The 21,842-nt window shown below is 43.9% G+C and overlaps 1 protein-coding gene and 1 long non-coding RNA gene across 3 annotated transcripts; one reads left to right on the plus strand and one right to left on the minus strand.

The window, feature by feature from the left end:
- The first annotated feature begins 7,389 nt into the window (after positions 1-7,389).
- On the plus strand, positions 7,390-20,884 carry Mettl21c (methyltransferase like 21C). 2 transcript variants are annotated; one of them, XM_005374030.2, is made up of 5 exons: positions 7,390-11,794; positions 14,316-14,450; positions 17,712-17,863; positions 19,354-19,471; positions 19,950-20,884. In XM_005374030.2, exons 1-5 carry the CDS (start codon positions 11,707-11,709, stop codon positions 20,342-20,344), a joined length of 888 nt encoding a protein of 295 aa, XP_005374087.1. In that variant the 5' UTR covers positions 7,390-11,706; the 3' UTR covers positions 20,345-20,884. The 2 variants fall into 2 exon arrangements, with proteins under 2 accessions (XP_005374087.1, XP_005374088.1); XM_005374031.2 differs by lacking the exon at positions 7,390-11,794 and adding an exon at positions 11,956-12,139.
- On the minus strand, positions 14,450-17,705 carry LOC106148896. Its single transcript, XR_001234648.1, has 5 exons — positions 16,723-17,705; positions 16,353-16,502; positions 15,550-15,721; positions 15,126-15,185; positions 14,450-14,565 (listed from the first exon to the last, which is right to left on the minus strand). It is a non-coding gene; the product is annotated as an uncharacterized LOC106148896 (long non-coding RNA).
- Positions 20,885-21,842: the final 958 nt, after the last annotated feature.

A 21,842-nucleotide genomic window follows, 5' to 3' on the forward strand; every position in this document is an offset into this window, starting at 1 on the left:
AGCGCCTGCCTGGCAAGCGCAAGGTCGTGAGTTCGGTTCCTGGTACTGGAGAAAAAACCAAAAAAAAAAAAAAAAAAACAACAATGAGTATGATATCAAGTTGCATCCATTTACTTATGAATGTCTCAAGTTTACCCCTCTTGATATCTGAGTAATACTCCATTGTATAAAAAGACACGTCTTTTTTATCCATTCCTCAGTTGATGAGCATTTGGGTTGTTTCCAAGATTTACTGCTACAAATTGTGCAGCTATAAACATGGGTACACATATACTACTGTAGTATGAGGTTTTTAATTCTTCCGGAAAGGTACCTAGAAGGGGAATAACTGGGTGGAATGGGACCTCTAATCCTAGCTTTGTGAGAAATCTATACACTGATTTCCACTAATGTCTCTCTCAGTGAGTTTGTTGTATGTGTACAGAAACGCTATTGAGTTTTGAGTGCTGAATTTGAGTCCAGCTACACTACTGAATTTGGTTATTAAATCTACAAGTCTTTTGGTTGGAGTTTTTGGGGTCTTCTATGTAGAGTATCACGTCATCTGCAAAAAATGATAATTTAATTTCTTCCTTTTCTATCTTTATTCTTTTTATTTCTTTCTCTTGTCTTATTTCTCTGGCTAATGTTTCCATAACTATAATAAACAGGAGTGGTGATAGTGGACATCCTTGTCTTGTTCCTGATTTTAAATTGAAAGCTGTCAATTTTTGTCTATTTAGTATGATGTTATCTGTTGATTTGTCATAAATAGCTTTTATCAGATTGAGGTAAAGACCCTCTATTCCAATTTTCTGTAGGTTTTTTTTTTTTTATCATGAATGGGTGTTCGACTTTGTCAAAACCTTTTTCTGCATCTAATGAGATGATCATGTGATTTTTGTCTTTGGCTCTGTTGATATGGTATATTACATTTATTGATTTGCATATGTTGAATCATCTCTGCATCCCTGGGGTGAAACCTACTTAGTCACAGTGTATAATCTTCTCGATGATTTGCTGCAATATTTGTCATTGTCTTATTGAGGATTTTTGCATCTATGTTTATTAGGGATATTGGACAGCAGTCTTCTTTTTTTGGTTGGGTCCTTCTCTGGTTTTGATATCAGGGTAATACTTGCTTCTGGAAATGATTTTAGAAGTATTGCTTCCCTTTCAATTTCATTAAAGAGTTTCAGCATTAGTGGCACTGGTTTTTCTCTAAATTTCTTGTAGAATTCAGCAGTGAATTTGTCAAAACCTGGACTTTTCTTTGTTGGTAGGTTTTTAATTTTTCAATTTAATTGACCATTATTGGATTATTTAGAATTTTTATATCTTTTGATTCAGTTTAAGCAACTCATATGTGTCTACGAATCTGTTCATTTCTTCTGTGTTTGCCATATTATTAGAGTGTATGTTCTTGAAGTAGGTATTGATGATCTTCTGGGTTTCTGCAGGATCTGTTGTGATTTCATCCTTTTCATTCCAAACTGCATGGATTTGAGTATTTTCTTTCCTTTTTTGATAAAGTTGGCTAAAGATCCGTCAATTTTATTTAATCTTTCAAAGAACCAATTCTTCAAGTCATTGATCTTTTTTTATTGTTTTCTTAGTTTCAATTGCATTAATTTCTGCTCTTATCTTTATAATTTCCTCCTTCATACAAGCTTTGGGTTTGATTTGTTCTTTCCTAGATGTTTGAGACTTAACATTAGGTTGCTAATTTGAGCTTGTTTTCCTGATGTGAGAATTCATCATTATAATTTCTCCCTTAGAACTGTTTTCATTGTGTCCCATAATTCCACTATGTTGTCTCAGTGTTATCATTTAATTACAGATACTGTTCAATTTCTTTAATTTCCTCTGTGGCTCACTGGTTGTCCATGAGGGTGTTGTTTAATTCCCATGTGTTTATGTAGTTTTCGTGGTTTCTTTTGCCATTGACTTCTAATTTCATTGCACTATCTGCATGGGATGATTTCAGTTCATCTGCACTTACTTAAGCATGTTTTATGGGATAAATATGTGGTCTATTTTGGAGAATGTCTCATTTGCAGCTGAGAAAAATGTATATTCTGTTCTTCTGGGATGTAACACTGTAGACATCTACTAAGTACATCTGTTCACATAGTTGTTTTAATTCCGATATGTCTTTGTTGATTTTTTGTCCAGTTGATCTATTTATGAGAGTGGGATAGTAAGATCCCCATTGCAATTGTGTTAGTGCTTATTTGAGTTTTCATGTTAGTATTTGTTTATGTATTTCACTGGTATTTGTTGCATATATATTTGTGATTGCTATCTCTTCTTCTTTGAGTTTTACCTTAACAAGTATGTAGTGACCTTCTCTGTCTCTTGTGATCAGTCTTGGCTTGAAGTTCATATTGTCTGCAAATAGAGTATCTACCCCTGCTTTTTTTCTGGGTTCCTGTGGCATGCGTAGTGTTTTCCATCCTTTGACTTTTGGTCTATGAATTTCTTTTTGAGTTAAATGTGTTTCTTGAATGCAGCATACTGTTGGATGTTGTTCTTGATCCATTCTGCCAGTCTATTTATTTATTTATTTATTTTGACTGGTGAGTTGAGACCATTTATGTTGATGGTTATAACTGATGTGTTTTACCTTGTCTTTTCCCTGTCTTCCCCCTCTGTTTAATTATTTGGCCAGTTTGGTGGCTTCCTTCTATTGGTGTTCTTGTGCTTATGGTCTTAGTTTTCTCTTTCCAATATATCCTTCAGGGCATTCTAAAGAACTGGTTTGGTGGTCATGAATTTCTTCAGTTATTCTTTATCATAGAAGTATCTTATTTCTCCATCAATTTTGAAAGATACTTTTGTGGGGTACATCAATCTGGATTGAAGGTTTTTTTTATAAGACTTGAAATATCTTACTCCAAGCTTTCCTTGATTTGAGGGTTTGTGTTGACAAGTCTACTGTGATTCTGATGGGTTTTCCTTCAAAAGTGATTTGTTTCTTTTCTCTAGTCACTTTTAATATTCTGTTCTTGTGCTGAATTTCTGGAATCTTGACTCTCATATGCCTTGGTTTAGATTTATTTTGGTCATGGCTATTTGGAGTTCTATATGCTTCATTTATTTGTATGTCAAATTCTTTATCAATGTTTGGGAAGTTTTCTCCCATTGTTTCTGTGAAGATTTTTTTTTAATGGTTTTTCTGCCATCTCCAGCTTTCTCATTGGTTCTAATCAATCTGATGTAGTTCTTCTTTGTTTCATCTTGTAGCTATTGATTTTTCATGGCTCATGCTATTTTTAAGATGTCTTTCTTTTTTTGTTTTTTAGCAGCAATCCTGTCTTCTATACCTGATATTCTATCCTTGCCCACATTCAATCTGTTGTGCATACTATCAATGGAGTTTTTAATCTCCTAGATTTCTATTTGGATCTGTTTCATGGATTCCATTTCTTTCCTATGTTGGCATTCATGGTTTCTATCATTTTCCTGAGCTCCTCTATTTTTAAAATCTGTGTCTGCTTTACTGTCTTTCATTTTGGTCATTTCTTTTTGAATCTTGCACATTATTTTTCCTATAGCCTCATCCATTTGTTTTTTTCACTTCTGTTGCTATCATTTCAGAAAGTTCCACTGGTTAGCTTCCAATCATTTATCTCATTGTGCTTTGGACTTCTGGGTAGGCTGGGGGTCTGGGGTTGCACTTTGCTTCTGCATTTTGCTGCTTTCTATTTTTTATTTTATTTTGTTTTCTATTTTGATGCTTGTAGATTTCTTATGGTAGACAGCTTTTTCCCTAGTATTGAGGCTTCCCTAGGAGATTCTGTTCCTCAGGGATATCTTCTAGGTGTAGGTGGATCTTGATTTTTTTGTCTATCCTGAGAACCTACCTTCCCAATGTATTAAGGATAACAAGTCACTATTTGGCCCAGCACCCATCCCTTTGGTACTGGACTATGGTGATGGTTATGATACCACACAATCACAGTGTTGTCATACAGGGGAGAAAAACTAATTATGACAGGTATGATATCTTGGCTAAAGTAGTACAGTTAGCAATAACAATAGTCTCAAGGACAGCCTTGCTACTGATAAACTGTGGTAACTATTAGCCTGATACCTTTAACCACAGAAGCAAATTCTACAGTTATATAACAAAATCCAACATATCCCAGGAACTTGTATGCAATAATTTCCCCCTTAGTGGAGTGATTTTACGCTGTTGCAGGGAGGACAGTTTTAAGAGGGACAGGGGGCAAGACAGAGAGATGAATGAGATCAAATACAGTAGGAGCAAGACTGGAAGGCAAAAGGTGATCACCCAAGTTTTAGGAAGCTGTAGGACACAAGAGGGAAAGAACGGGAAAACAAAGCAGTATTGAAGTGAGCCAAAAAGAGAATACACAATGTTTACTCACATGAAAGTATGAAAAAAATCCAGTGAGAGTGTTGATGAAAGAGAGAAAGAAAATGAATAGAAGAAAATAAACAGAAAATAGGACATCTAACCCATGAAAGAAACAGAAGACAAAAAAAAAGAGAAGAAAGAGAAAAAACAAAAATAACCACAAAAAAAAGCAAGACAAACAAAATAAATTAAAAAACCCCAAGCAGACAGAGAATGGAAATACCAATCAGACAGAGACAAATAAAAGTAGCAAAATTCCTCTGGGTTCTACAGTTCTGTGGTAGGTCCAAGTCAGATCCCAGAAATGTGCTATGTACTCCAGCCAAGTTTACAGTGGGATTTGTGCTGGATGTGGGGCTGATCTTGGCCTCTGGATGTGGGGTGTGCAACTGGTCTTTTGTTGCTGGAGCTCTCCCTGAGCCCTTTGTTAAAAAAAGTGGTGGCCCCACCTGCCTTCTGAAGCACCATGCTGATTTACCTAACTTAGCAACTGCTGACTCATTGTCTCATTGCTGCTTCGGACTTTTCTACACTGCTGGTCCTGCCTGACCACAGTGTATGCGCCCACAGGGGGCCTTGCTGGCTTGCTTGGTTCCTGCCTGGGCTGGGCCAGTGTGTGTGCCCCCACTGGGGCCTTGGTGGGTCTGAGACTAGTTTCTTACAGTTGATAATGACACTGGAAATCTAAGCAATGCAAAGCTGGAAACGTCATTTTTAATTCTAGAGCTCGTCAGAGGTTGCTAATGTTCAACATCAGGGGGCAGTATCAGTCTATTACTGTCTGTTATTATCCCTTGTCTCTGGAAGGGGCAAAGATTCACCAGACTCCTCAGTCTTCTAGGTCTATTCTTACAAAATCCAATTTTGTCAAAAAGTCTGCTAAGTCAGCTTAGCCAGAACCCAGTATACTCAATGGTCGATCAGTCTCCATATTTCCTCGGGTTCCTTAATCCCCACTATCCCGGGTGATGTCTGGTCACCTGAGCTTGCCTTCAGACAGAATCCTGTGAGGCTGGCATGGCCACAGTCCTCCTCACCCCTGACGTTTCCTCCTGGTTAATTTTCCATCTACAGCCCCACCTGCTCCTTGACTGTAATTCTCACTAGCCTGGGCTGTACTTGGAGTTGAGCTCTTTCTCGCCCAACTCCCAAATCCCATTGCTGTGATCTCTCCACCTGCACCTACTTTGATGGTCCTGAGTTGAGTCAGCCACTCCATGTGCTAAGGAGCACCACTGAATAATCCCTCCTTTAACCGATGCACCAAGATTTTGTAATTTATAAAATTTGTAAAGTTTTCCCAGTTTACAATGATCTCCTGTTTCAGGTTTCTCTTGCCATTTATTTAGATAAAAGTAAATGAAACTATAGTTAACTTTAACTGAATAAATGAAGACAACAAAAGCAGAGGTAGAGATAAAAAGGAGTGATGAGGAGAGAGAATATTCTGAGTTAATTGGAGGCTCATGGTAGGGTTAGGGTTGTGATTGGACAAGGTGTCCTTAAATCAGGTTCGTCTCTTTTTCTCTCTTCCTGTTCCCTGGCACCCTCGCTGGAGGAGTCTGGAGTTAGGAGGAAGCAAGAAAACCTGCAGGAAGTGCAACCATTGAGGTATAATTACCATTAACGTAGATATGTGTGCATGAATCCTACCATAAGTGAGTTTTTAAACCCAGGCTTTATCTTTTGTATCATTATTTGTTTATCATGCTCTCCCCTTGGATCCCATTTATTCCCCGCTTCATTAAGCCCTGCTCTCATCTGCCTCCTTATATTATGGTCTGACAAGAGTTTGCAAATACACACACACACACACACACACACACACACAGCATTTGTCAGTCTATGCCAGAGTTATGTGTGCCAAGACCCCTGACATCTGAGTGGTTTTCCCCATAAAGTTTTTTCTCAATCCTGTAAGATCTCCAGGTCGTGGGCCTACCAGTGGGAGCAGATGTGGACTATGACACAGCTCAGCTGTGGAGGCAGCCTGATGGATGGTTCCATGTTTTCTTTATGGAGGTCTCTGCTTTTGCCAGGGCTGAGGAGAGCTCTAGTAGAGGCCTTTCCCTCTAGACCTTCTGGAGCAGATATATTACAGGTCTCATTCTCTCTAATAGATGGGGAGACAGACTGAATGCCTTGTCTGGGGCTACAACGTTGGGAAGCGGAGAACACTCACGAGGGACAGCTGGTTCCTTTTGCTCCCTTCACCTGGATTGATACTCTAGTGACTATGCCTATTCCCCCAAACCTTGCCATAGCCCCACACAGCCGAAGGGGGAAAGAATGGAAGGACGTTACCCACTGAGGAATGTCCCAGAATAACTCCACCAGGTAAACACATTCTTTCCTAACAGAAATCTGCTGGGAAAAAATGATCTTTCTGAACAGTGGTCAACTGCTGTTGCTAAAATCAGAGCATGATTCGTTACAACTAAGTCCTCCAGAAAAAATGCCACTGCCCAGCTGCTGTGCCACTCTGGAAAGAACAGATGGTGCCAGAGGCCTTTGCCACTGGCAGCGTGGCTGAGAGCCACAGCCATTGGGTGCTTTGTGCCCTCGGCTTCGCTACAAGTGGCCCTCACAGAGAAGCGGTGGGTTGTCTCGTGGACCCGTATGCATTTTGGAGAACAGATGTACACAGTTGCTTTTAGTTTAATTTTACTTTTTCATTTTTTAAATTTTTTGAGGGGTCACCATTCTGATAGTAAAACCGGAACTGAGTTGTCTCCTCATCATTCTGGAAGCTGAATTTCTATGGAGAGATGTTGTTTTTGGCTGCTTTTGTCCTGCAATTATGAGGAGCTCTCGTTTATTAAAGTTTAAAAAAGAAGGGGGCTTGGCATGTGGCTCAGTAGTAGAGTTCTATCCTTGCATGCACATGGCTCTGGGTTAGATCTCCAGGACCACAAGAAAAAGATGCAACTAAAATAGAAGGAATGTCACTGCCAAACTAACACTATTTTGAAGATTTTTCTGTCAGAATTTCTCATCCAAACCTGTTTCCCAAGCACACAGTTCCTCTGTGTATTTAATACCATAGGCCCATAGCTCAGACCCAAAACATTCCCGGCTGTTACGGTAACACGAAGCCTGATGATTGCAAATTGTGATTTACACACAGGTCCAGTTGGAGGTTTTTCTAAAAATATAATTACAATAAAATTTCTTTGAGGAAAAATCTGTTTTAGGAAGTACATTGGGAAAAAATTTTAAAAACTGAAACAAAGAGCTAAAAGTACATCTATTCATCAACATGCAGAGAGACCATCAACGCAACCCCTGGTTTTCTGACAGAGGCCCCTTATGAAGCAGAACACTTATGGACAGTTTGATACAGTTAAGGGTGAGACTCAAAAGCTCAGAAACAGGCATGTGCACTTTTAAAATGAAATGACTGTAACTTCACTTGTTGCTTCCAAACCTGTTGGCTTAGTTCGTGATTATTATTTCTCTCCTTCACTGATCTGTTTGTCATTATGTAAGGATCATTTAGAAAGAAGCCAAGTAAATTCTTCCCTGTCCACAAGCTGGACAAATTTTAGTTTACAAATCTCCTTTCTCCAGAAAGGGGAATTTGATCTTTGAAAACCTGAGCAGGTATAGGATTTAACTGTTGCTGACTGGGTTTTGACCGTTCACTTTGTAATCTCTGACTGCATCTCTCTACACCATCACAGTAAAGCCACCATATTCCTGCCAAGGCAAGCAGAGTCCCATTCTAAATTTTTGCCCCACAGGTTTTCCCAGTCTGACGGTGTCTTTGGCGTTTGATGACGTCAAGTTTTACATCCACCCAGCAGCATCACCCAGCAGCTCCCCGAGGGAGCAGTGCTGTAGCCCTGAAAGGCTTGACGAAGAGGATCCTGGCCTTAGGGCCACTGTACTGTGAGATTATGCAGGGGCAAGAAGCTGTGAAATTTCATGGTTTCGCTGTGACCACATGTTTTCTGAAAGATACACCGCAAGCCATACACCTGACTGAATGTTTCTGGTTCTCAGGGTTCTTAAAGAAAATCGAGTTCTTCAATGAAACCTTCACTTTTCTGGGAGGGAATTCTCTGCAGCCTTTCCTAGAAATGAGCATGGTGGCTACCTCTTGCATTTGTTCCATTAGCGAATCCTTCTTCCTTTGTGGAAACTTGGGGAAGAGCACATGGAAAGCAATGAGCCTCTCATTCATATTCAGGGGTGAGATGGGTAGAGATGAACAGCTCAGCACACCGTCTGGGGCCACTTGGGAGCAGGGCCTAGTGAGGAAGAAGCAGTGGAGCTGGGGAAGATGTGGACACCATGAAGGACTTTGGACTTGGGGAAGACTGGCTCCATCCTTTCCAGATGCAATCACCAGACGAGCCTCTAGGATACCTGCTGCTGGAAAGGGGGCCAGTCTCCACTGTGAAACTGCGCTGGTGGAACTGAGAAAGTGTACATGCACAGGATGGCCAGGAAGGAGAGGAGGGCCATGCATGACTTGCTTTCTTTGGGCCCAGAACCCTTTCCTTGTCAGCTTGCTCCTCACAATGATGGGGTGTTTCTCACACCAGGAAGCCCTGACCACAGGAGTGAGGGTCAGGCAGGATCTCCCCTCTCAGACCTTGAGCCCTGACCACCAATACACGAGGAAGAAAGTTGCAGTCAAGGTCACCAACTGAGATGCTGAAAGAGACCCATGAATAACTGCTGCTGTTGCTGCTGCTGAGACCCCTTGGACAGGAAGAGCCCTGGCTCTTACTTTTCTCAAGACTGTGTGCTCAGCTTTTTCATTTCATTCAGTGAGTGGCCTAGGCCCTGCTGCAGAACACTGCTGATTCATCCCTCTGGTTGGATGGCATATGACGTAATACAAAATGGGCACTTATCAAAGCACAAAACAGGCACTACGCCAAATTCTCTCAGATATGTACACTTCATGTACCATCATGATGCTGTAAAGCTCTGACGACATTGTATGGGGCTGTTACAGATGCTACCCAGCCTCAGCTGCTGCAGGTCTCTGCCTTTGTGCCTGAGTGTTGGTGTAAAAAGCTCTGGGAACCAGGAAAGGAGTAACTGTCCGCTGTGTGATTTGCTTCATTGCTGGCTTTTCACCAAACTGAAGCTGAATGCCCACTGCCACCACTGGCCTCGTAGCATGCCCTGTGGCAGCTACTGCCTCTCCCTGGATTGCTCCTTCAGCCTTGCCATGTTGCCTGAGTATTTCCCAAATAAAATGGCTTCTCTCCAATCTTTGTTCTTGTGTCTGCTTTTTGCAGAAACCAGACTAAGACAGAGGCTGCGGAGATGCTCTGGGACCCAGCTCAGAGCTGGTCCTGTGCTAATGGGTCTGTAAAAGCTAATGCACCTCCTTTTCAGAGGAGGACACCAGGGAAAGAGCAGGAAACTTGCCCAAGGTCACCCACCTGGTAGATGCCATATTAGCCCAGTCATTGTCATCTATCCTGCATGACAACTCTGACCCACTGCCTGGACCAGGGCTCCAGGAAGTCAGCACTGCTGATGTTTACGGCTGATGGTGCTTTGCCCTGGGCACTATCCTATGCATCCTGGCTGCTGTGCGTTTGGTGCCAGCAGCATCACACCCACTACTGTGACACCAAAACAAACAGGCCTCCCAATTTGCTGAGTGTCCTCTGCGGGGAGAGATGGACTCCCCCAGGAGAACCTGAGGACGACAGCAAGGTGTGGTTCCAAAAGCCAAGCTGCAGGGGCACAGCCCACCCTCCTGATCAGTCTTCTGACCAGGCTGGCCCGCTTTCCAGGATGCCAGCTTCCCTGAGATCAATTGTTCCACCTCGGCTGTACTTGTTAGAAAGTTCTTTCCTACTGAGCCGGGCCGGACTGGTGGGAACTTACTTCATCAGTGAGCCCTCCAGGGCTTGCAGAAGGCCTAATCTCTCTTTATGGGCTGGCACCTGATCTATTAGAAAACAGCTCTTGTATCTCTGCCCGGTCCCTCCCAGAGCTCTGGTGTCTTCCTGAGGCCGGGAGGCACGTGGAGATGCACACTTAACAGCAAATGCGTGCAAGTGCCAAGTCCTGCAGCGCATCTGGGAATGACTCCTGGACAGGGGATACTTCTAGGCTTCTTCTAGACACTTCCAGGCTCCTTCTCAGCCCTGTGGATGAGCATTCCCAGGAGCCAGGAGTCTCTGTTCTAAACCTTCCAGGGAATTCTGAGGTAGCCACTGACCATCCAGGACGTAGGAACCTCTGATTCACTCACCCCAGCTCCAGAAAATAGAGTTCTGGTTTATTTCTTAAAGCAAATGCTTAAAAGGTGATGTTTGTAGAAAATATTAAAAATAAGCTCTTAAAATAATAGGAGACCAGGTCAAAGATGCACATATTTCTGTCCAGCCTTTTCTTTTTCAAGAAAAATAGCTTTTTAGTAAATTTGTACAAAAAGTTAAAAATGTACAAATTGATACAAAGAATGTTAGCCTGTTTCTTGACAATGGGACGATTTTTTTTTTCTTCATTCTAGTTTATAAATGGGTGTGAAGAGTCACATGCACTGCAGTCAGTATCTTAAAGTCAAACTGTAATGATGACCATTTTTTTTCCTATTTTTTCCTAAGGGCAGTGGTGGGAGTGAGTGTCAGAAGCCCAGGGTGCAGTCCCAGGAGGGGCCTCCCGGGTAGAGAACATGCGAACCCTAGAGCTAGGGAAAGGCCAGGTCTCTCCTTCCCTGGCGGGGCAGGGAAGAAGACCTGGGAGTTATGGGGCTGCAGTACATCCTTGTAAATAAAGATCCCGAGTTTAAGGAAACTGATAGAGAGAACAAAAACTAGTGATGGGAGAAAAGTGAATGCTAAGGTTGAGTAAAACAAAAACAAAAATTGGACTTTATATCTACTCTGGATAAACCTGTATTCATTCAGCTCACTGGTTAATGAAAGTGAGAAGAATTCATTAATTCCTAGTTACCTGAGGCTTTACTTTACATGCCCTATATTCTGTTTTAACGTTTTCCAAGCTTCATAAACAAGCAGGAGTTTCTTTACCTTTCCACTGTCCCTTATTTTAATCCAATAAATTACCATGGCTTACTTTTTTCTTGGAAGAGTCTTTCTCTTCTCCTATTCTTGCTCCCTCCTAAATACTCCAGAGGGGATTATTTTCAGCCTTTAATGGTGCCCCTTCTTCCTCAGAAATGTTTCCCTTCCCTTCGATGGAGGCTCATATTATTTCTGGCAGCTGGGCTCAGGGTCCAGAGAGCATCCACTGCGGATGGGCAAGCCCCACCCTTGAGCCACAGGACTCTGGCTGATGAGCACAAGGCTTGTGGGTCTTTGCGAACCCCCACCTTCCCATAGACATCTACACTTGGAACGACCATGGCGGTTGTACACACAGGGGATCTGTTCAGCTGGAGAGAGATTTCTGGATCTTTTCAGGGCAATGGACTCATGTTGCAACGACTGTGTAAGTGTCTGTGTGTGTGTGTGAAAGAGAGAGAGAGAGTGGGAGAAAAAGAAAGGGAGAGAAGGAGAGAAAGAAGGAAAGAAAGAAAAAGAGAGGGAGAGAGAGAAGAAGTGAAAGAGAGGGAGAGAGAAAGAGAGGGAGAGAGGGAGAGAGAGAGAGCGAGAGAGATCACCCTAGCAAAGTAATGTATCTGTGAGTGCTGGTGGGTAATGCTACCCTAAATAACTTGAACTTCCACTGGCTGGCTTTTGTTCATAACAAGCTAACCCTCTCAGGTGTAGACCTATATAAAACATTGGGGATTAAAGAGTTCACAGAAATCTCGAATCTCTTCTGCTCCATAAGGTAAAGATCCATTTAAACTAACAGTTCAAAAATGATTTTGAGGGTACTAACAAGGAGTCATTTAAAAACTTTCCAATTCTTTATAATAAATACTAATACATGATACAGATAATGCGATGTATCCAACTAATAATAGACACCGAGCGTATGACAGCAGTTCTCTTCTAGATTTGCTTTTCAGTGCATAGCTGTCTTTGGGAAGGAATGAATTTCTCAGTTAAGTACGGCGGTGGGGAGGGAGACACAGGGAAAAGCATCACCTGCTACTGGATTGGAAACAGTTCACCTTTCTGTGCATGAAAATGATGAAATGTCTTGAATTCAGTGCATAGCATCTCACGGTGAGGTGACGGAGTTCTGCACAAGTGTCCTACTGCAGGGCTCCCTGTGGTTCCGGGGACAAGACAGCAGTTGACAGCGATGTGGGAGAGACCGTACTGATTACCACCCTGTCCCCTGCGTGAGCTAGGTGCCGCCACTTACCTGCACTTTTAACATGGGTTACACACGGCAGGGCTGAGACTCTCACATAGGCTTTCACCGCAGCGCTGAGGTGTCTACACTGAGAGCCTCTATGTACTGCCCCACAACCAATCCATTATCTTTGAGGCAGAATCTCCTGGAGTCTCGAGGGGTGGGGCTGGACAGGAGCAAGTATCTACAAGAGAAAACAAACTCTTGTGTAAAGCACAGATGGGTAGAGCACTCTTGGCTGGTCTGGTGATTTGGCGATTTGAGGTAAACATTTGATGATTTCATACTAGAGCTCACAAAAACGCTGCATTACACCCAGCAGTCTCGTTTCTATGAAATCCTGTTGAGACGCAAGTGGTGGCGGGCGGCCATCTGCAGGTGTGGGAGGAAGTCGCAGTGCTGTGGGAATAGGAGTTCAGCCTTGCCATGTGTGCCTGGTGCAAGCCCCTGCCCAACAGCTGGGCAGAGCTGAGCCCGTGGCAGCGGTCTGCCTGGGGTCTCATTACCATCCTCAGCTGGATGAAATAATATGGTGGGGCAACTTGTGTGTGCATATACACCCAGGCCTGTAACCACAGATGAGCAAAACCATTTACACTCCGTCAGAAGATCCGGGAAGTCGCTGTGACCGCGTGGGATTATGACACATTAAGCACTGCGAGTCATTTTAGGGAAAACCAGACCAGGGAAATGGAGGCTGAACCATGGCAGCTGGGGCTGCCCCGCTGGTGGGTACAAACGTGGGTCTGCGCCACGGTCCCCCTTTGCCTCTGGCTGTCACTGGCCAGCTGTGTCTGCTGGTTTTTACTCTCATCTGAGACGGGCTACAGTGACAATGGCCCCTTTGTGGTTGTCACGAGGCTTACAGGAGATGCACAGGACACTAGACCAGCGCTTGCAGTGACACACGGTACGGTGTCAGGCATTGTGCGGAGCCAGGTCTGTTGTGCGAATCACGTGTGTTCCTGCACTTCTGCAATTACCTTCACTGCACTTTTCTCGCCCCTACCTTACGATCGAGGCGGTGATCGCTGTCTCCTTCTGCTGCTGAGGAATGGGCTGAGGGGACCGGGCTTGCCAAGCGTGAAGGGTTGGGGAGCCAGACCTGGCTGCTGGCTCTCAGCCCAGGCTTTCTACTCTCCTCCAACCTCCGAGTATGAAATCATACTTGCCTTGGATGAAAGGTGAGCAGGCTTCGCTCTGCTCCAAGCCCAGCTGCTCATCTGTGATGTCATTAACCCATAATTTACAATCATCTGCAATGGTCTGCGATGGTGGGCGGATTTCCTTACTGACACACAGCTCCGCACGTTATTGGAATTACAGTTTGGACGTCTGAAACTCTGTGATGTGCCTCAGTACTTGGTGGTGGAGGGGAATGCCAAAAAGTAATGCTGCAAATACCAAATTCACAGTAGCGTCCTAGCAGCGCAGCGCTTGTTCCAGGCTACACCTGCCACTGGCATTTCTTCCCGCCCACAGGCTCGCTGGGTTCAAGGCCTCCCTGCTCCCGGCTCTGCAAGGCCAGATGGCAGCTCCTTGGGTGACTGCCTTGCTTAGCCAGGAGCTAAGCTGAAAAGCAGCCGCTCTTTTCAGCCCAGCAGATGCTAAGGCGATAAGCTACACTTTTTGGAGCCCTCCAGAGACTAGATTTGACTCGGGCAAGTGTCTCAGGTCCTGTCTGGATCTTTCCTCCTCGCAGGCTGGGTCATGGACATGTGCCTCAGCTCCGCACAGCAGCCCCAGAGCCCGGGGCAGGCACCGAGGTCCCTAGATGGCTGGTTAGAGGCCGAGGAGAGCAGTGTCCCGGAGGATGGCACCGTGGGACCCGCAGGAGGTAAACACCTTCTTCATCACCGGAACAGCTCCCTTCAGTTGCTTTCTTGGTGATGACATTTTCTAGTAAACTTCAGCAGGAAGAATTTCCATTTCCTTTTCCTTTTCAATCTTTACTACAAGGAAGTATAGTAGAGAAATAACTTTATGCAAGCATAAACAATAGCATTAATAGCCAGCTCTGTGTGCATTATTTACTTATAGTTTACCACTTTGTTTTACCCTGAGTTGAAATCAGAGCGTGCTATATTTCTGTAACAATAATTTTTTTAAAAAGTGAAATTGAGATTTATTTCTGCTTTTTGCCAAAATGAATTTGTGGCAGCTGTAAATTGTAGTGTATTTTCCCGCTAGGACAATGTAAAAGTTTCTGGTTACACTTCTGGGCATGAGTTCAGTAGACATAACAAATGATGTAATAAGAGGCATCTAAAAGATTTGCAACTATTAAGGTGGTTAATGAGTATATTATTTATTTTTACTACATTGTTTACCTAAAAACACAATTCTATGTCTAAAATCTGTTCTTTTTAAAAGGTAATGTAGACAAAATAAATGAAAATATTTACAGTGCAATAAGCACATAGTCTCTATCTTTGTAGCACTTCCAAGAAATATTTATTTATATCAAAATGTCTTAGTAATGTCATTGGGAAAGTATAACTGTGAAGCTTACCATTTTCCAGTGCACAGATCCATGCAGTGATGAGATATCCAAGACAGGTTCACTGACTTCCTACAGTACAGAGAGAAAAATCAGTCCCCGGGTGGTCCCAGGGGGAGGGGAAGAGGGCAGCCCGGGCTTGTGGGGTGTTAGGGAGCCAGCAGGACCCAGCAGCGGTCCCTGGTGATCTGGCTGCTCCCAGTCACCCACCCTGTGCTGTGTCCTGGAAATGGCCTGAACTAGCTCTTGAATTTCAGGAATTTTGGAGCTGGTTGTTACATACAACCAATGAAGAATTAAGGTACATTTCAGTAGGTTATATTAAAGAGAAAGGTCTATTTAAAGTCCAAAACAATAACTACTCCAAACTCTTCTGAAACTATCAGGCCAGCACAGACAAATACATGAAAATATTTCCTCTCACTACACACTGTACCTCACACTCAGCTGTGCACTGGGCTTGTTTATGTCTGTTGTGTCTGTACGGAGAGACGCGGCATGCTGCTGTACACCCAACACGCGGCATCTGTGTCTTGAAATCGGCCATGGGGGAGAATTTACACCAAGGCACTTGTCAAGCCCCAGAAATCACTGCTTCCTCCCTTCTCCTGTGAAACAAAACAGACACACACACTTAATATAGTACATGGTTTCTCTTACACAAGAAATGCAAAATATAAATTCAAAATATAAATGTCGAGCTAGATCTTTTGCATATGGGAAGGGGACTGAGAGATGGAGGGGGAATGGGATAAAAAAGGAGAGAGAGGAACTCTGATGTCTGTGTACAGGTACCAAGTCCCTGTGAGGACCAGGGTCATTAAGCACTACAAACATGTACAGAACAAAACAAAACAAAGAAGGGGTCCAAGAGGTGGAGGCAGGGCAGATTAAAAAAAGAATTAAGATATATTACGTATGCCTACTGACTCCCTGCAATAAATGTAATCATTATGCACTTCAAAACTGTACTGAAGAAATTCACCAACATGCCACTGTCTATTCCTCTGCTGGAACTCAGTCAGCCCCTCAGCCGTAGGAGCTAGGGCCACTCTAGTCATTGACACATGTTGGGTTCATTTTGTTGGATGTCAGTGGCTTTCTGTAAGAACTAAGTCATGCCCCTGGTCTCTTTCTCACCCTGTGGCTTCCTTCCAACCCACTTGATGTGACAGTAGGGAAAACGTCCCGGGACCCAAACGGCTACTTGCAGGGTCTTGCAAGTTCAGTGAAGCTCACCTTTCTGCTCAGGGCAGAGACTTCTAAGTGGTAAAACACAAGACACCAGCAGCTAAGGGCAACACTCGGAAGTGGTAGGGGCATCCCTTACACTCATCCCTTCACCCTCGGTGGCTGAGGATCATTTCTAATGTGCTATGTACGGTGCTTCTGTAAAATACAACACAAATGAATGTCTAGAAAAAAGAAATGAAAATAGAGACATATATACTCAACAGACATTGTCATATTTTTATAAATCTTTCTAAATGCTCACTCCAGATTTCTGTACTTATCTTTCTGTGAACCTGTTACAGCTGGTTTACAGCCAGCCACAGCCAGCCGCTGTGGTGTATCCTGACATTAGTGCTGTTTGAAAAGGCTGCAGAACCTGCTTGTGAGGGATGAGTTGCTGCCGAGGTTTCTTCGTAGGCCCGTTTCCTTCCCCCGGCATCCACATCCTCTTCCTCCTCGAGTGAGTGGCAATGCTGGTTGTTTGATCGGAGCACTTCACATGTTAACTGACTGCTTCTGCCAGCTATTTTCCAAAACTGAGATTCCACTCCGGGTTGGACATCTTCAGTCCTACCCCAGGCAATGAAAGAAAGCAAGTTTCATGCAGTTAGAAGCGGCCTCCCCACCTCCCCGAGCCCTGCCAATCTCTTTCCACTGCTGGTACCCCAAGTATGCGTGTGCTCAGCATCCTCCTTCCTGACATTTTACCCACTGCTCTTTTTATCCTTAGACATTCTGGGAAGCCTGTGGTGCACTGCAGTTCCATGGTGTCAGCCCATCAGCTGCTCTTTTTCTTGTTTTATTTGATATTTGAGCACCGCTATGATGGGTCATGGGGTCAAAGGAGTATTTAAAGCCACAGTAATTTAATAGCCAGGGCTCAGCTGACAGTCTTCCAGGACCTGGGCCTTTTGAGGGGCAGTTATGGGAAGGAATTAAGGAACATGCACTAGCCAGCATGTGGGGATGTTACTTCATTTTGAGACCTAAAAATAGCCAGGTTCATGTTTGCCTAGCTCCTCCTTATTGGGTGGCTTGCCCACTTGTACCATTTTGCTGGTCTTTAGCTTTCTCCTAAGCGTAAGGTAGGGATTGGCCCCTGTCTCTTGTGTCCTTGCCTGAGGAAAGGAAAGACTAGGGGCAACCCTGAGCAACGTGCCTGTCACAAAAATTGTTGCATCTCAGTATCATGTCTCTACCACCCCACGTAATTCAGCTTTTGCTAGCTTAGTCACTGATATTGAGGGTATCGCCCATCTGTGTGGGCAAGGACTATAACATCTCTTGCACTTTCTAAGTCGTACAAGTGCATATGTGCACTGGATCAGCAGCTCCTGAGACCCGTCTTACTTTCCCGCCTCACAGATTCCAGCAAGACCGAGTCATCTCTTCAGAGCCTCCTGAAATTTGTGCCTACAGATTACGCCAGCTATACTCAGGAGCACTATCGCTTTGCAGGCAAGAGCATCGTCATGCAAGAATCCATAGAGAGCTACGGAGCGGTGGTGTGGCCGGGGGTGAGCGCACCCTTTCAGCTGCCACGTTTGGCATTCCGGAGGGCTGTGTGGCCTCGGTCAGCTGGCCAGGAGTCCCCCTTCTGTCCTTCTCACATCGAGGACTGATTATCTGGGCACAGCAGAAACAGCACCCCCACATCAAGCATTAGTTTTAAGCGGTATTTCTTGAAATGTTTTTATGTGACATACACTTGATCATCTGGGGGTGGGATGCAAAATACACGCAACTCTACAGAAGATCATCAGGAATGCAGGGCGAGGCTCTTCAGTAAGCACTTCTGGCCACGTCGGCCACCATTCTTCTCAGACATGGTTAGGAAGGAGGCTTCACTCAAGCTCCTGCCACTCCTGCTACAGTCCTGAGGACACGGTGCTGCCCCAGGGAAGCCTGCCCCGTCATTTGCCTCTCAACTTAAAACACCGGGCAGTGGTTCCTTCCTGACGTTCTCACTGGGCAGTGAAGTGCTGCGGTCAAGCACACCTTAGCTGTAGTTACTGACAGGAGGGCGTGGCTTGGCCCAGGCTCCCTGGGGTCTGGGGCCAGGGCCCCGCTCTCCACACGGCAGAGGCCTCTGTGCGCAGACAGGCTCTAGGGCAGAAGCCCCGAGTCACACTCATCTCCTGAACGTGCAGATCCCGGCCCCAGCGGGTGTGACTCACATTCCCCGCGACTCCCCAGGAATTTCCCGTTGTTGGTGCAGGACCCCTGCGGAGGAGTCATGACGCAGGTCCCCCCAGGTCTCCAGGCCGCGGGCAGCGGTGGCTCTGTTTCATGTGTTAGGCACCAGAGTGACTTCCTTCCAAAGCTTTCTTCCTGAACTACAAGACACTGGCCAACAGACCGCAGCAGCAGTGGTCAGGGAGAGCAGGAATGGAGAGAGGATTTGTGCACTGAAAGTTCTGCGCTCACTGGGGCCTCTGCCTTCCATTTCTTGCAAACCAGTCTTTCCTGGGACCTCGGTTTCCTGACAGTTGCCCGGCGAGTGCCTGGCTTCTCCATGAACTCCAGCTACAGCTCTCTGTGAAAGAGGTCACTAGTCTGCTAACAGAGCTAAGCGTTGCGGCGCTTGCAAAGAAAGTTGTGGCTCTTCCCAAGTAAAACTGTCCCCAACCAGTGGGACTGGAGGCAGCCCCTCCTCGAGGGTGGGGCACCGTCAAAAAGAAGCCTCCAGCCATCTCCACTAGATCCCAGCAGAGGAGACCAGATTTTCAGCCACTGCCGTAGTTGGTAATAGCTGAGCTAATCTACCCGATATTTCTGGACATCGGTCAGATTTGATACAGGCACTTTAACAAGTCTGTTTGCCAGTTCCCAAGATGCAGTTTATCACAACTGTCCTATCCCAGAGGTCTCAATATGGCAGTGCTGTGTTCTTCTGACCCCTTCAATGGACTGAACACATTTAATGAGTCTTTTAGTATTTAACTCTGGGTTTCGCGGGGGGTGCTACTGGTTTCTAACTTGAAGATGAAAATGATCTCTTTTTTAGGCTACAGTTTTGTGTCAGTATTTGGAGGAACATACAGAGGAACTGAATCTCCGAGATGCGAAAGTACTTGAAATTGGTGCTGGACCAGGCCTTGTTTCCATTGTGGCCAGTATTTTAGGTTGGTTTGCTTTTCTCTTCCTGTTCTTGTTTCAAAAGACCTTTACAGTGACATCAAAGATAGCAAGTGCTTAAAAACAGGATAGGCTGTGGTAGAGGGAGTGGGCTGTGATTTCACTCACTGAATCTCCCCACGTCGGGAGGTGGACTCACCACTGTTAGCAACAGGGATAACTTGAGTTCTGGAGAGGCCTCCATATCACAAAGCTGAGAGTCCAGAGGTACAGCTCTGAGTCCCCAATAATGGTCAGTCATATAGGGTTAAATTGGGGTGCTAATGACACCAAGAGGGGAAGACTGAGGAGAGTGCTAATCATTTTACGGGTGCACCCATAAGAATCACCTAGTCTGAATCGTGTCAAATGTGTTCAGCCGATTTCCTACCAGTGCCCAGGTGTTGGTTGCATTTTTCTCTGAGTATATGGACGCTGCGTCTGCCCACGTGTTCCCAGGTAATGATTACCATTTTTCTCTCTTAGGAGCTCAAGTCACAGCAACAGACCTGCCTGACGTACTCGGAAACCTTCAATACAACATCCTAAGAAACACACTGAATTGCACAGCCCATCTGCCTGAAGTGAAAGAGCTGGTGTGGGGGGAAGACCTAGAAGAGAACTTCCCCAAGTCAACGTTTTATTACAACTACGTCCTGGCCTCCGATGTGGTCTACCACCACTACTTCCTGGACAAGCTGCTCACCACCATGGTGTACTTGTCCCAGCTCGGGACGGTGGTGCTATGGGCAAACAAATTCAGGTTCAGCACCGATTATGAATTTTTGGATAAATTCAAGCAAGTTTTTGATACAACTCTCTTAGCTGAATATCCAGAGTCATCAGTCAAGCTTTTTAAGGGGATACTAAAGTGGGACTAAATAAAACAACGTGTTTTTCAAAATACTAACATGCCTGTAGGGCTGAAAGCAACTGCATTGCTAGAAGACTTCTTTCCAAAGATGGAAAAGGTAGTGCATGGAAACAACTTGCATAGCATACCCAGCACAAATACTAACAACCCTGCAGTAACTTTCAGAAGTAAGATTATCTGGTTAATATAAATGTGTACTGACAATAACATGAAACCATGAAAATAGCTTTGCTGACTTCCACAATAAATTTTACAGGTGAAAAAGTGGATTTCTCCCTTGTTACTTACGTTGAAGAGCCTGGGTTTTATGGTTAATACATTTGTACAATGCACTTTTTGACACCATCAAAGAGAGAGGGCATGGAATGACAGAACAGGGACAGATTTAATACCGATTAAAAGCAAAAAATACAGAACTGCTGAAATGAGGAAACAGTATCTCAGGAACTGAAAAGGATTTACATATACTTTCCCTCTGTATCAATTATCTATGACAATTTAAATTAAATTTCTGGATATTCTACTTTTTTCTCCAATTTATAATAAAATTCTTAGAACACTAAGAAGGAATGGAATTTTTTTCTGATAAAAGAATATAAATTGAAAAAATCAGTTATAAAATTAAGCTTCTCCTTTGAGATAGGGAAACATTCTGCCTACTATCATTGTTTATTACTATTGCACTGGAGATTTTAGATAATGTGGTAAAGAAAACAAAATGTTCAAATTTGAAATGAAGAAATAAAACTTACATTATATTCAGGGATGACAGGACTGTGTGAGGACAGGGTGAGCAAACTTTTTCTGTAAGGGTCAGCTCATAGACATTCTAGGCTGACCAGCTATACACTATTTCTATAGAGTATTCCTCGTTTTGCAGCTTTTACAGTACCTTATGAAAAGGTAAGAACCATTCTTGGCCTGCAAAAATAGGTTGTGGTTTGCATTAAACCCCCAGCCATAGTTTGCTGGTACCCAGAACTAAATGCAGTCTACAAGTTAAGGCTGCCCAGTATCAATATACATAGCTCAATTTTCCTTATAAATTCTATCCACAAGTAGTTAGAAAATAAAATTTAAATAAAGATACCACTTATACTAAAAATACCAAATACAAAAACATCTAAAAAAGCTTTATAACATTACTGAGCAAAATTAAAGATAGCCCATCAGGGAGAAAACCAAGTTGGTACATTGAGATACATTTCAAAGATGTCAATATTCTCCAAACTGATCAACAGATTATGGGAAATCATCACCAAAATTCCAACATGCATTCCAGTGTTCAGAACTTGTCCAGATGATTCTAAATAAAATATAAAGGCCAAAAGCAGGCAAGACACACCTGAAGAAGACCCCAGTGGGAAGATTTGCTCATAAGAAGTCAAGACAATTTAAAGATGGGATAAACTGAGATGCAGTGGTACCTCAGTTAGTGAACGCTTTTGTTTGCAAATAATTTTGTTCCCAAATCATTTGGTTTGCAAATAGAAGTGTTTGGCAAA

Source organism: Chinchilla lanigera, unplaced genomic scaffold (genome assembly GCF_000276665.1).
Source record: "Chinchilla lanigera isolate Chin_1 unplaced genomic scaffold, ChiLan1.0 scaffold00003, whole genome shotgun sequence".
In the NCBI taxonomy this organism is placed as follows: domain Eukaryota; kingdom Metazoa; phylum Chordata; class Mammalia; order Rodentia; family Chinchillidae; genus Chinchilla; species Chinchilla lanigera.